The following is a 15,064-nucleotide window of genomic DNA, read 5'->3' as shown; positions in this document are numbered from 1 at the left end:
TACTTTTACTTCTGACAATACGAACAGACGGTTCAAAGATCTGAAATTCATAAGAAAAAAACTCCAGAAGTGAAGTAAAAGTTATCTTCACCGTGTAGATAAAACATCAACTTCCCAATACCACCAATATCATAGAGGGTAAAATTCAATATCAATTTTGACATAAAAATGTTTTTATTGCACATCCTTTTTGTGATGAAAGGCTGTATTTTTTAAGCACAAAGGATTTTTTTAATATAAGGAAAAGGTGTAAGTATTTTACTTCGGAAATGACTTCGACAAATGTTACATACAAATTGTCAACTCTTGGTTGCTGAAATTAAATTAAAACTTTGAATTTCATTAATTGATTTGGCAGTCACTTTGTGGTAAAATCTATCCATTTTAGATTTAAGTTTTACCTGTAAAATACCATTTTTTTCCAAAATATATTGCGATACGTGTTTTGATTTATTCCACATTTACGGTTTTAATTTTTATAAGAATAAGATAAAGTACTAACGAAAATAAGTGAAGTGGAATACTATGTATAAGAAGAATAATATATGTATATCATTTTGAAAGGAAGAAACAATTTCACTGTTAATATCACTGTTCCTTAAAATCCATTGTAATACGTAGATGTATTCCGCATCACTTTTAAACACCGTAAAATGATACGAAATGAATATTTAAAATCTACTGTGACACGATATAATACGTGTCACAGTAGATTTTAAATAATAGTGGTTTTTACCCAATAAAATTTGTATTTAAAATTATTTTAAAAAAGATTTTTAAAAATTATAATCGATATAATTATTTATTTTGGTTGGTGTATTTCGTTTAGGGCATTTTTCAATCGGCGTCCGCCAAATAAATAAATTATATGGGCTGAGAATCTTCCGTCAAAATTCTTTATTAACCAGAGCACTTCTCCTAAATCTGCCTCTGTCGGTATTGTACATTAAAAATAAATGAGATTTTAGTACTCCATATTGCCCCAGCTGTGGGTGTTTTAGATTTTGTCCCGGATTAGTTCTGGAGCTGTCCAATTTAAATGACAATTGTCAGTTTGGAAAGCGTTTGGGAATTTCATAATAATTGTCACAAGTGTATGAAACAGCATTTTGGATGTAATAAATAGCCATTTTGTTATCGCACTGTCATACGAAAAATTAATGAATAAGAGAGAAAAGTTTTGCGAGCCTTCACCCACAAGGGTGACAATTCTTATCCACACATTGGGACTACCTATTTTTAAATGTGTGTTACATCAAAAAATACGATTAACAAAAACAAAAACATTTTTTTGAGATCTCAACAAAGGTGAAGAAGAATATGGAAATGTGGGCATTTACAGGGCTTTTGACCGTCATAGGCTGGTTTAAACGGTCATATGTAAATGCCCAGACTTACCTTCTTCATCAATGTTGAGATTTGACCTGTCGCAGGCTGATTAAGTTATCACTTTACATAGTGCAACATTCACTTATTCTAGTTAAAATATAAAAAAGAGAAATGTTATTGTAAATCATGGGTAGAATTAGTGAATGTTGCACGTGTGTCAAGTGATTACTTTTCCAGCCTATGACAGATCATAAGCCCTTTGATTACCCAAACTTTCATCATTTCGTAATGTTTTATGTTTCATAATCATGACTTCATCTTTGTTGAGATGACAAAATATAATTAATATTTGAATACATATTTTGAAATATATAATCAAGAAAGATTAATCTAGCAAAAACATGTATGTATAATAGTACATATCAGTTTGGAAGAAATTTCAGAAATTCAAAATATTTTTTTTGCTACTTTATTTAATATTTTGAAAAAATCTGTTAAAAAAATGCAAAATTATCAATTATTTCGAAATTATTGAAGTATAAACAAACATTTTAAAAATAAAACCACTTTGTTTTAACCTCTTTTTATTGGTACGCATTATCCAACCGGTTTCGACAAGAACCTTGTAATCATCAGGGTTTATGTACTAAATTCTAAAACATTGAAATACTCATATTTAAGTTAAAGTTAATTACCCTTCCCTTACGATACCAAAAACTTCCAAGCACTTCGTACACAATATGAAAATATGATTTAAAAAAACGGGAAAAATACTCCTAAATGTTGTTGTTTATTGTGCATTGCAAATACGTCAACTCCAAATGACAACTTGTGAGCTACGAATGGAATCACCCAAAAACAGTGTATGGTATATTTTTTTATAAAGTTTACAAAGTGTGCCACAAAGTATCTGCGAAAAACATTCAACAAATTACTTGGATATACTTTCATTGTCTATGTATTTGAATTCTGACGCGCTGAGGTGTTGAAGACCAATCTATAATCTCACGAAAGATCATATTCTAAAAGATCTTAAAGTTCTCCGCCGAACATACATTTAACGCCTCACCCGACTCCTTTTTAATGTAAATTTGATCCCACACCCTAGTTCTCCGAGTATTTTAACAGATGGTATTTTTTATTACACGCATACAAGTGTAAGTAAGGTACTTATCTTCTCGTATATCACGCGGTGTTAAAGTTAATTTCCCACTGAAAGCTCGGGGTTAAGATTCCAAGTCAAGTTTTAACTCGTTTTTAAAGACCCTGAATTCCCACATTTGTTTATTCCCGAATTTAAAACTTTTTATTACGAGTTTCTCAAAAAGAAAAGTTGCTTACGATATTAGTGTGGGTGGGTGAGTAAATGCGATTTTACGAAATTAACCGATTATTTTTTGACGGTTAATTATATTTGGAAGAATTTAAATGTGAAAGTTTAAGAAAATATAACAAAGGTAATCTTTACATTCGTTTAAAAAATGTCATAACTGGGCGAAACAATTGTCACAAAATTTATTTTTATCTGTTTTTTCAACAATTAAATACAACATTGAAGATTCAAAAAATCAGCGTTTGATTTATCATTTAATACGTTAATTAAAATGAAGTTCTACAAATTAAACTCAAATCTATAAATAAATAATATAAGAAAATACACATTAAAAAAAATCAATGATTTTTTTTTTAGATCCAAAGTATATTAACACGGAAACAATGTACTTTATCAGACTGCTTTCAATTTTTGGTTTTATGGCGGATTAAAAGAGCTTTTAAAAATATTTTGGATTGATTGAAAGTATGTTATTTTGAGGGATAAAGTAATTAATATTTTATTCTTAAAATTATACATCTACCTTAGAAAAAATATAAATGTTCGGTTTAAATATAAAATCTCCTTTGTTCATTCACTGATTGCTTAGAAATTTTGACACAACGTTGCATTCGAATACGATCGTGTTTTTATTTATCTTTATCAATAAAATGTAATTGTTCGTCACCTATGAAAGGAGATCACTTTTTTTTTACCGTAATGACAGCTCCATTGAACGTAATTAATACTTAACATGACTCATGGCTGACAGCATGCTTGTTGAAAGCTGATATCACTTGTTTGCATTGATTTTTCATATATTTTTAATATTTTCGTTGGTTTTTGCAAACAATCATTGTGAAATCAGACATCATTAAAATGTGAGCTTTTTATTTCTTTTCGATTCAACCATTCGACTGATATTTAACAAATTCCCATATTCTTCTTCATTTTTGTTTAATCAATGAAATAATGACTAACCGATACATTTATTTATTTATTTTAGGTGTATATCTAGTACAGTTTTTACATTAAAAGAACTGATCGAGCATACTTTTCGTTTTGTGTAGTCTACTGAAAAGTGCAACGTACAATGTATAGACAAATAAAAAGTTTGCAAAAGACAATTGATTATGAAAAAACGAAGATAAAGACACAGACAAAGAAGAGACTTACCATTAGCGCAGTGGACAAAAAGTCCGCCTCTTGCATAGCACAGAAACAGTTCGATAATCCAGATAAATCCCAGCATCCTCTTCAATCTCGGTCTGGCGCAGAACATTTTGCAGTTTTTCGGCCGGGACTTTAGAGCCGAGACACGTGGACTAATGGAACCCTCCCCTATCATGGTGACGTCACAACCTAATGATCCATATCGGGAAGGGTGTTGTCGCCAAGCACGACACGCTAAATGGCAGACCGGTACTTTTAAAATGCCATTAAACCATTATTATTAAAAAAGGAACAAAACGTCAAAGCACTGTTTATGAATTTAAATGTCTCAATTTTTTCGGATCACTGTCCCTATCGATCTTACCTTTCTCGAAAATTTCACTTAATATTTTAAACTTATTATTTTGACAATGAAATTTCAGGCGATTTTCAACACTCCGAAGAAGAAAAAAAAACGTTATTTCAGTTTTTTTCAACACGGTTGGGTTCACATTGCACAGGTAATCTGAAAAGAAAAAAATATGAAATGAATTAAAATATTTATTGGAAAATAAATTTGGTGAAAATAAATATTGTCATTTTATCGATTTGTCATCTTTTTTCATACGTTATGTTTATATTTTAAAAATACAATTTTATGCAATGCATGCTTTCAAAATAATTTAGTTTGCTATACACGAAGCTCATGTACACATTTTTAAGTCGATAGTTTGAGTAACACAATAAATCAAATTAAAACTTAAGCATTTTTTTGTAATGTTAAATATGGAATAACAATGCTACATATTTAACGCTTCTTTAATAGGATTTGATAGGATATTTTTTCATACACTTCTACTACTGACCTGGCCCCAATAGTGTATATAATAGTGTGTGTGGTAGTGTCTCAATGCAAAACGCTTCATTTTTAAATATCATAAATTGATGCGGAATGCATCGAAACACGTGTCACAATGGATTTTAAGAAATAGTGGTATGTAATTAGTAAAACTTAACACACGTCTAACATTCACCAATTCTACCTATTATTGACAACCACACTACTCAAATTCTTGGAAATTCTATATATATATATATATATATATATATATATATATATATATATATATATATATATATATATATATATATATATATATATATATATATATATATATATATATATATATATATATATATATATATATATATATATATATATATATATATATATATATATATATATATATATATATATATATATATATATATATATATATATATATATATATATATATATATATATATATATATATATATATATATATATATATATATATATATATATATATATATATATATATATATATATATATATATATATATACGAACCAATTTTATTAAGCAGAAACTCTTAAAGTGATCACTTAAACCAGCCTATGACGGTCGTCAGCCCAGTAAAACTTAAGTTAAAAATGATGGAATGTTATTTAGATTTTTTGAAGAAATGAAAGCATGTTGGTCAGTTTTCGGTGCTTCTTCGGGTGCTTGTCCATGGTAGTATAGAACTAATTTAATAGTGAAAAACACTTATATTTGTAAATATCCCCCATAAAAATCCCGGACCCAGGACCCCTAATATGGCACTTAAATGTGCTAACCACTACGGAGGCGAAAAAACTTTAAAGAAGTCAATAATGGTTGCAAATACCTTTCCCAAATAAATACCTTTTACAAATAAAGTTGTTGTCCCGTGGTTAGTGTCGCGGACTCTTAAGTCGGAGTTTCTCGGTTCGAACCCACTCTACCATAATTTGATACCTATTTTCAATAATGAGCCGCTTAGGCTCACAGAAATAGTATGAAATAGAAATATTTGTGTGAATATTAAAAACGCAAATATTTCTCTTTTGAAAAAAAACTTTTTTTATTTCTCTTTGCTCGGATAGATATTCGTAGTATCGGTTCCTTAATATCCCATAAAATCATCGCTGTGTTACCTTTATCCTTAATTATACATAGGCAAGGTGATCAGCCCTGATCTCCGGATTCTTGCATTTAGGAGTGGAATATATTTGAAGGAATACCGATTCAAATGGTCTAAGGGAGAAAGATGAGTGCAATATGTGAAATTATATTGAGGAGAAATAGTCAGTAGGAAAAAGAGAAAAATATACCCGTATTCATGCTAGTTTATGTAGCGTAGAACTAGAAGCTAATGTGTACGAGTCCTTCGAAATTACTTTGGTAAAATATAACGGGATATCACTACGGGACAAACCAATAGAATAACGTGTTTTTGTTAAAATTAACCCTAAAGGAAAGAAAGGCGAAGAACGAAATTAAAAGTTGAAACTTTGGACGTGATTTTGTGAAATTTAAACGAAACTACCTACTAATGTAACGTGGGTATCCTTTCATTCCGAGTTAATACTGACAGGCAGATAATATATTCCCCGAAAGTTTTTATTAAGGAAATGGTCTGCAAAATTAAATAAACCTTTCCGAAAACTTTTTATTGGAAATATAAAAAAAAAGATTTTTAATTCTGGAAGATGCTTCTACCAATGGAGTAAACTTTTTTCGTGCAAAGAAGAGTGGCAGATGGTTCTGACGCTTGAATTTCAAACTAATTTTGAAATTCCGGCGACACGCGACTGATCGAAAATAGAATAGACAGCCGTACCTTTTTTGAGCGTGGGAGATGTGGCATTTATTATAATAAATTCTCCCTCACTAAGTAATGATTAACTGCGGAGATATAAATTTATAAATCGACGTTGGAAAGGCGCATCCGCCGAGACCAGCACATTGTCGTACTATGATCATTATTATTACAGTTTTGGTGTCGAATATATTCACAAAATTTGGAGTGTGTCCAAGTACTTGTTCACTTGAAATTTGAGTAGTGTGGTTATCAATCATGTGTAGAATGGTGAATGCTATATATGAGTTAAGCGATCATTTAACCAGCCTATGATAGATCGTATGGCCTGTAAATTACCAAATTTCCTAAAAATTTACTGACTGAATATTATATTTTTTTTTAGTTTTACAAGTCCGTTATTTTACATAGTTCGTTACACATTTCAAAAAACATAAAAATAAGCCTTCGAAATTTAGAAAAGTGTGAAAAAACTCAGTTTCTTCTGTACAACTTAAGGAAAAAATATAAAAACATTCTTAAATAGCAATATTTTTTAGTATATATGCTATATTTAAGTGACTAGATATATATTTAGTTTTTTTTTCAAAAACAAAGTTTTCATCAACGAAACTAGTTCAAGTTATTAAAGAAAACACTTGTTTTTATACCACTTGAGTTTATTTATAACTACTAGTTTTGGAAGCTAAGCTTCCAACCTCAGGTCTAAATGTAAACTAAAACATAATTAATAGTAAACTGTTTTATAAGTAACAAAAGGGGTAAATTTGTTCAAATTTTATTAATTTGTAGATTTTAGTTACTGTAGAGGCTCATATAAATTCCCAGTAGCTTTTATGCTACGCATTTCACGATGCATACAGATTCGTATCAATTACTTAAACTGATGGAGAAAACACAGTTAGTCTTAAACTCGAGTGGCTTATTTTAAAAAAAGAACTTTGAACTTCCTACGATCATTAATAAAAAATATCTCAATCGTGTCACGACTAATGAGAAAAAAAAGAAAATCGCTTCTATGTAAGTTCAAATTAAAAATATTTTACGATTTGTAAACTCTTTCTTTAAAACGTGAATATATTTCATTACTAAGAAATTATACATCGTAACATAAATAAAATTAATTAGAAAATTCCATTTGAAAAGAGTGTTAATGATTATTGTATGTATATTTATAAGAAGAATGATATTACGTTGGTCAAATTTAAATTATTTGATACTGACAGCGTTGCATTCAAACATAAAAAAATACTTGGAGTTTTGTAACAAATATTTGAAAAAAGATAATTAACAATAGTGGGATTGTATTTTTCGTTATTATTTATCATAATTAAAAATAAATAAATACAAAAATAAACTACAAAAGAACGTGTTTATGTTTTCAAGAAAGAAAAAAAGGAAATTTCGGAATTGATTTACAAACAGAGCAAGAAATAAAATACTTTGAGGATATTATTCAATAACAAGAACGAGTCGGTAGGATAATACATTTATATGTGGGTCAATGATCAAATTATTTCGAGGACGCGACAGTACAGTTATATGAAAGAAAGATTAGAAATCGTTCGCTGAAAGAAGAATTGGGTTGTTTTTTTTATAGCACTAATGGAATACCAAGCAAAGCAAAAATTTTAAGTAGAAACATTTCAAAGAGTCGAAACTTTTGCTAGAGTTCTGCGAAAATTGCGATTTATCTGCACTGTACGACAATTTAGCCATCACTTTGTGTCGGGCTTTACGCGTTTAGAATGTTCGAGAATGTTGGATGAAGTAATTTCCTTTCGTCTGCACATACGTTACAACTTATTTGAACTTATAAAAAATAATAATTTAAGCAGTTGAAGAAATAATTTCATCGAATTATCATAAAGATGCATTTTTTTTAGATTTAACTAAAAATTTAAACGATACTGACTTCCATAAATAACGATATAAAAAAAATATGCAGTAAAAATATGAATTTGTTTTATGCATAGCATTATACAGAAAACATAAAAGCGTTCAATTTATGTCGATTGAGTATTCTAAAAATTAGTATTCCACCTCTCTATGAAGACTCCATGGAATTTATTTCTAAAATAAGAAAAAAAATATATATTTCTGAAAAAAAAACAAAGATTGTGCAACTGTTTTGTTCATGAGAAGTTTTTTCGTCCCATAAAAAAATCAGCATTTGGATATAGTTTATTATTTTATTAATACGGATTATTTTTTTATGACTGAGCGTTATAAAATTATAATTAAATAGAAAAATTCAATTAATTTAATTAGATTTACAAGCCCGTTATTTAAAAATTTTTTTTTACAAAATTGAGCCATTGCAAAACATTGGTTATCGGTATCGACACACAACAGCTTTAAAAAAAGTTATTTGTTACGCTAAAAAAATCGGCACTGTGATATTGTATATCAAAAACCACAAGAGTCGTTCAGAAAACACAATGGTTACCGTAACTACGTTCGGCAACCGTTATAATTGAACATGAATTCAGACGGGTAAGTTATTTATCGGTACACCAAGTACTGTGCACTGTAGGCCATTGTTGCAAGCTTTATTGTATTTTGAGTAAAAAATAAAATGAAGCCTGAAAAATAACTTGACAATTTTGATATTAATTCGTCGCAACTGACTAATGAATGTCTTATGTATAGTTTTTGTATTACATATTTGTACAGGAAGGTGAAGGTATACTCAACTCATCATTAATACGGTTCACATGTCGCTCACTGCTTTCAACAACGTCATATATATCAAAAAACTTGATTTTTCAGGAGATCGTTTTTAAATATCAAGCCACTTATTGAACTTTTTACAGTGCAACAGATCTTGACGTTGTTGAAAGGAGTGAGCGATGTTTCACGTAATATATAAAACATGTGTAAAAATATATACTAAAATAATTATTCAAAATAAAGATGGATAGCTTCAGTTGAATAAAAATCAATTCGGAATCTCAAAAAATCATTATTGCTTACTGTATCATAATACTTGCATACGAAGCCACAGTAAAGCGAGGCTGGGTACAGCGAGTAAAAAATAAGTAGACTAACTTACTAACTACCATCACACCGCTTATCCGCAGGGGTAGGCAGAGAGAATAGAACGCCACGACACTCAGTCCTTGCAAACTCTTCCACGCTCCAGCATCTCCTTATACTTGCCCGCCGATTATTTTGTGTCCTAACCTGACCGCTTTCATGTATTGTCAGAAGTAAAACACATCTGATCGTGCCAAGTTTCTCTCGGTCTTTCTCTGCTCTTTTTTCCAACTACATTCGCCTCATAATTTGTTTTAACGTCCTTTTCGCATGTCCAAACCATCTCAACACACCTTTCTGAATTTTATCGATAATACTAAGATATAAATAAGTATGATTTTAAAATATGTAAAAAATATGAATATTCTTGACTTCTATTGGAAAATTATCTCCAATATAGTACTGTCCGTAAAATATATTTCTTGTATTTTCATTTTCAATCTCTCGTTAAGGCAAGATTTATTCCAAAACCGGCCCCTAAATTGAAATTGATTCTCTATCCATACTCATTTTCCTCAGTTTTCTACTCGAGGAAGATTCAATGAAGCCTCTTGATAAATGAAAGCTATAAAGCTAAGGCCACTAATTCGGAAAGCATATTTTTGTGGGAACCTGAGAAATCGTCTGTGGTCCTTCTAAATTAATACGGGTCGGTTCAGTGGAAAGCGGGTCTTGCTTTCGGGGTTAAATATACAAGCTTTTCAACTCAAAGGTGTACAAAACACATTTAAAAATCAAATGAGGAGGTCGTAAGGTAAAAACATTTATTTTTAAAGCTGCGTTAATAATTTTGCACGAAATAATTTCTTTGAATAAAATAAAGTAACCAAATAGGAAAAATACATATTTCCATGTACATACGTATTTCTTTCATTTGAAAAAAAAAATATCTTCATAAAATAAATAAGATGTTTTATATAAAAAAAAAACTGCAATTTTACCCTTTAAGAAAAACGTTAAACAAAATATGAAAAATGCAAAGGAACAAAAATAACCGATTAAAAATTTAAGTTTTACTTGGTAAATACCACTATTTCCGAAACTGTGCATCGAAACACGTATCACAATAGATTTTAATAAATACTGGTATTTATCAAGAAAAACTAAAATTAAAATGAATCCATATTTCCGCAATGTGATTGCCGAATCAATTATTGATTAAAAATATGAAAAATTATAACTTTTGAATTATTATTTCAATATATTTCCCCAGGACGTCTTTAGGTTTGTAACACAGCTTTTTGAACATTCATATAAAGCTGGTTGAACTTCGATCATGTGGTCAATTTTTACTTTTATTTAAACACGTCATTTCCTTGCTGTTATGGCATTCTAAACTCCAAAAAACTCCAAAAGTGTCGGGTTGTGGTCCCGTAGTTAGTTTTGGGGACTCTTGAGTCAGAGAGTCTGGGTTTAATTTATGTATTAAATGTTTAAATTAAACTTTTTTTTTAATTCTAATAAATTGTATTTTATTATTAAGAAACACAAACGAAAAAAAATATTACAATTGGATCGCCTTGTTATGGTATTTTCAAACGAATGTCCCAAACCCTTTCCACCACAATTTAATACCTATCGTATATTTAATAATGAGCCACTCAGGCTCACAGAAATAGTAAGAAATTGAAGCCTTTTTGTAAATAATGTTAAAACAAAAATGTTACTTTTGAAAAAAAAAATGATTTGTAAAAAAATGAGCACAATTATGCGTAATTACCTTTAATTAACTTTTTGTAGCAGGAATTATCGTGCATTTAATAATTGTATATTTAAGCGCTTAAATTTAGTAAAAAATAATTTTCAAGCAATGATTTTTTCTGTTGTTGGAATTCACTGCATGGAAGTGCCAATTAGATAGAATAATGGTTAAATCAGCCCTGAAATCATAGTCTTTGTAAAATGTTCGTACAATTATGCGTAATTACCGAGCAACGTTAATATACAAACCGAATAACGAGTCTATCACATAATCCGGTTTGTTAACGTACATTACCATTAATACCAGCATAATTACTTGTAATGTATGTACGCCATTGTTAGAATATGTTTGCAAGTTTATGAAACACAATATGATATTTTACGGAAATAACTTGGTTGATAGCTGGACTGTGAAATTTAAAATTAATTATTTATTTGAAAAATGTTTTTGTTGCTGTTAATAGTTTCAACTGAGGTAAAAATGATACGAGATACTCACGATATATACGTATTTATTACAAGGATCTAGAAAAAGTATTTGCTTTCTTTTTTCTTTATTTTCTATTTAACCAGACTGAGCCATAGCAATGCATAGGTAGAGAAGAGGTACGTTGTATTAAATAAATGTTGGTTCAAATGAGTTTTGAACTGATTGAATTCCTCATTTTTTCGAAAGCATTATTTTTAATTAACCATATTTGTTCTCTACGTGGAGCATATAGAGTCCACAAACTGTCTCCAGGCTTTTTTGTCAGCTGCCAGCACCTTTGCATCATCCCAAGTCAGATCCGCATCCTGAAGTTTTGATGAGAACTGCCGACGAATTGTCAGCAGTGGTCGTCCTGGATGGCGCAAACCGGATGCCTTGTAAAAGAGGCAAGCTTGATTAAGGCTCTATTATGTCCTACTTATTATCTCTTAATTTCTCAGAAATTCTATTATTACACCATTTTTTAATTGTATTATTGTACCTTTTTTGAAGTCCTCAGTTGAAAAGAGTTTAAAAAAACTGTCGAAGGATGTGTCTTTAATTTTAATTCAGTCGATATGGATTTCATAAAAGAGTATTCACATTTTGTTCCATCCACATGCGAACATTGGAAATATTAATCCCATGCTGAAATCGAATTCAGCAAATGTGACATGATACATTTTATTTTTGGTTTTGTAAAATTTCAGGGATACTGATTGGAATCCAGCATTGAAACAAATCACGCTTCACAGCTACAAAAGAGTAAAATGTATTTTTTCTGTAGTCAAGTTATCTTTCATTTCATTTCATATTATAAAAAAAACTGTAAAGTCTTTTAAACAGTTTAATATTTAATAGTCGTCTGCAACTTACGGTTGGTATCATTTTAACCGTTATTTGGTGAATCATTCGATATTAACGTTAAATGTACAATTCAGTTATTCGTTTACCAACCTATTTCGTGCGGTTAAATAAATGATTAAAATTGTGACAATATTTGTCAAACTGTTAATTTCATTTGAATATTTTATTAAATTAATTTAAATATGAATATTATCGACAAAACGATATATATTCCATAGTAGATTTGGTGACATGGCATAGTTGTGCAGACACTTGACTGCGAAACTGAAGTCGTGAGTTCAATTCCTGCACGTCAAAAATAAATTCAAAGATTGGTCTAGTGATTTTAGTTGAATTGCGGCGTACGCACTTAGTGCGTATACCACAACTAACTTTTTGAAGCAGTGATAATAAAAAAATAAAAACTTTCATTAGGTATATTTGAATACCTTATGCATGTATTTTTGTATGATAAAACACAAATTATTCCAGTTGTATCTTAAGATTTTGGTATGCATGTAGTACAATTCTAAAAATATTCCGTACCATTAAGCGAAGTATTCCCTGCACCAATTAGCGTCCAACTTCCAGAATATAACTCAGGGCGATAAAATGCTGGTTATCTCAGCAATGGTGGATGCATTTGTTTTAAGTAAATGTACCACCCTCGTAATGAAAATGCCACAAATTCCTCCCCGTTGTATTTTCATTATGATCATGAATAAATCACGCTGTATTTTTTGCGTTCTTTAAAGTCTATTCTAAATATATTACTTTTAGCTTGAACGCTTTCTACCGTAATTACAATAATTAAGAACAGTACTTTAAAAAAATATTTATAAGTTGATTTTAAGCAAAATTTATATTTTAGCTGTAAACGAAAAAATATATTTCAAAAAGAGAAAAAAGAGAATGACATAAGTTGTAGAGAATAAATTATCCTAAAGTTTGGTAAGTACTATTTTCATATTATTTATTGATTCGGCATTAACTTTGTAGAATAACATGACTATTTTATTAAAATTACACACTTGAATAATCCACTTTATCGAGTTTTATTTTTATTTATGACTAGTTTCGAAAACGACAATTGTTTTCATCTTCTGGTACAAATTAAAACTCAACTTAATTAGTGGTTTTAATTTGTACCAGAAGATGAAAACAATTGTCGTTTTTGAAACTAGTCGTAAATAAAAATAAAACTCGATAAAGTGGATTATTCAAGTGTTTAATTTTAATAAAATAGTACTTTTTTCAGTATAAAGTTGAAAATGTACAAAACTTATATGGCGGCTAACGCAACAGGCTTAGAGCTCCAAAACTCTACCCTAACGATTCTAAGGAATAGTTGATAATGCTTATTAATGCAATTCCAAATGAACAAACAAAGCGACTGGCCTATTTAAATGAAACTCAACTCAAAAATATTAATTTGTATATACGATAATTATATAGTTATTTATATTAGTTTTATATATTATTTTTTAAAACGTTTGTGCATAATTATACTTTTTATTTTTTACGACAAGACACACAAGATGGCGGGGCGGCTTGGCAGGTTTCATCAAAAAAATATTTAAAATATGTTAACAATTTTTTTTAAACGTATTTTTTTCAAATTGTATTAAAGCACTGCATTTGACGATCGATGGTGATATATCAATATATACTCCTCTCAAAAGAAAGGAAGATTCCTTTATTGAAGATATTGAACATTATACAGTTTATAAAGTGTTCACTTAAGTCAGTCAATGCCAAGTCGCAAGCTATTATAAGTGCCTAGACTTCCAGAAATGATTAATAGCTTAATATATATAAAAGTGTTATTTACACATTACTAGCTATATGGAAGACCTTACTTGTATGAACCGTGTTTAAAAAAATCAGTTGGTTTAAATTTAGATTTTTACTTGTTAAATACCACTATTCTGTCCGCCTCCGTAGTGTAATGGTCAGCACGCTAGGCTACCGTTCTGGAGGTCCCTATTCCACTATTTATTAAAATCTATTGTGACATGTATTTTTATGCGTTATCATAAGTGTGTCGAAATACGTCTCACGTTATATAATTTCAAGTAAAAATTAAGTATAAAATGTACAAATACCACTAAGTGACTTTGACTTATTATTAAATTAATTAAATACGATAAGATTAAATTTCTGTCAGGCGATTGAAATAAAATAGTTTGACAGAGTTAATTTACAACACGGGTTGTGGTTCTGTTAAAATATTATGAAAGGAGAAACTTAGGTTTATATTTGTTTTCTGCGTTCTCTTAAATCTCGCTTCTTATTATTACCATCATACAGTTTATATTTGTGTTAATGTTAGTAAATAGCGAATGCAAATATTTTACTTTCAACAACCATTCTACTGCGATACATTTTGCTAATTTAATTTAAATTTCAATAAATTACTTATCTTCGTAATTTAAATCAATTATGCCATTTGTGCCACGTGTAACAGATTTAATTTATTTTTGTAGTAAATGAATGAAGAAGATAAATATTGTTTCAATTGTTTTTTCCGGGATTATTTCGGGATCTTTTG

General features: G+C 29.4%; 1 protein-coding gene across 1 annotated transcript in view; it reads right to left on the bottom strand.

Annotated features, from left to right (window-relative positions):
* LOC148300160 (uncharacterized) overlaps nt 1-15,064 on the bottom strand; it is a gene marked incomplete at its 3' end in the record, with an annotated part of 128,450 nt that overhangs the window by 91,058 nt on the left and 22,328 nt on the right. The window contains exon 2 of the mRNA XM_088275171.1: nt 3,818-4,319. Coding sequence (XP_088131297.1) covers nt 3,818-3,989 — 172 coding nt within the window. The remainder of the gene's footprint in view (nt 1-3,817; nt 4,320-15,064) is intronic.

Source organism: Brachycentrus maculatus, unplaced genomic scaffold, assembly GCF_059751285.1.
Source record: "Brachycentrus maculatus isolate JH-2025_06_01 unplaced genomic scaffold, ASM5975128v1 h1tg000810l, whole genome shotgun sequence".
Lineage (NCBI taxonomy): Eukaryota > Metazoa > Arthropoda > Insecta > Trichoptera > Brachycentridae > Brachycentrus > Brachycentrus maculatus.
Note: the sequence above shows the minus strand (reverse complement) of the source record. Positions and strands in the feature narration are given on the sequence as shown.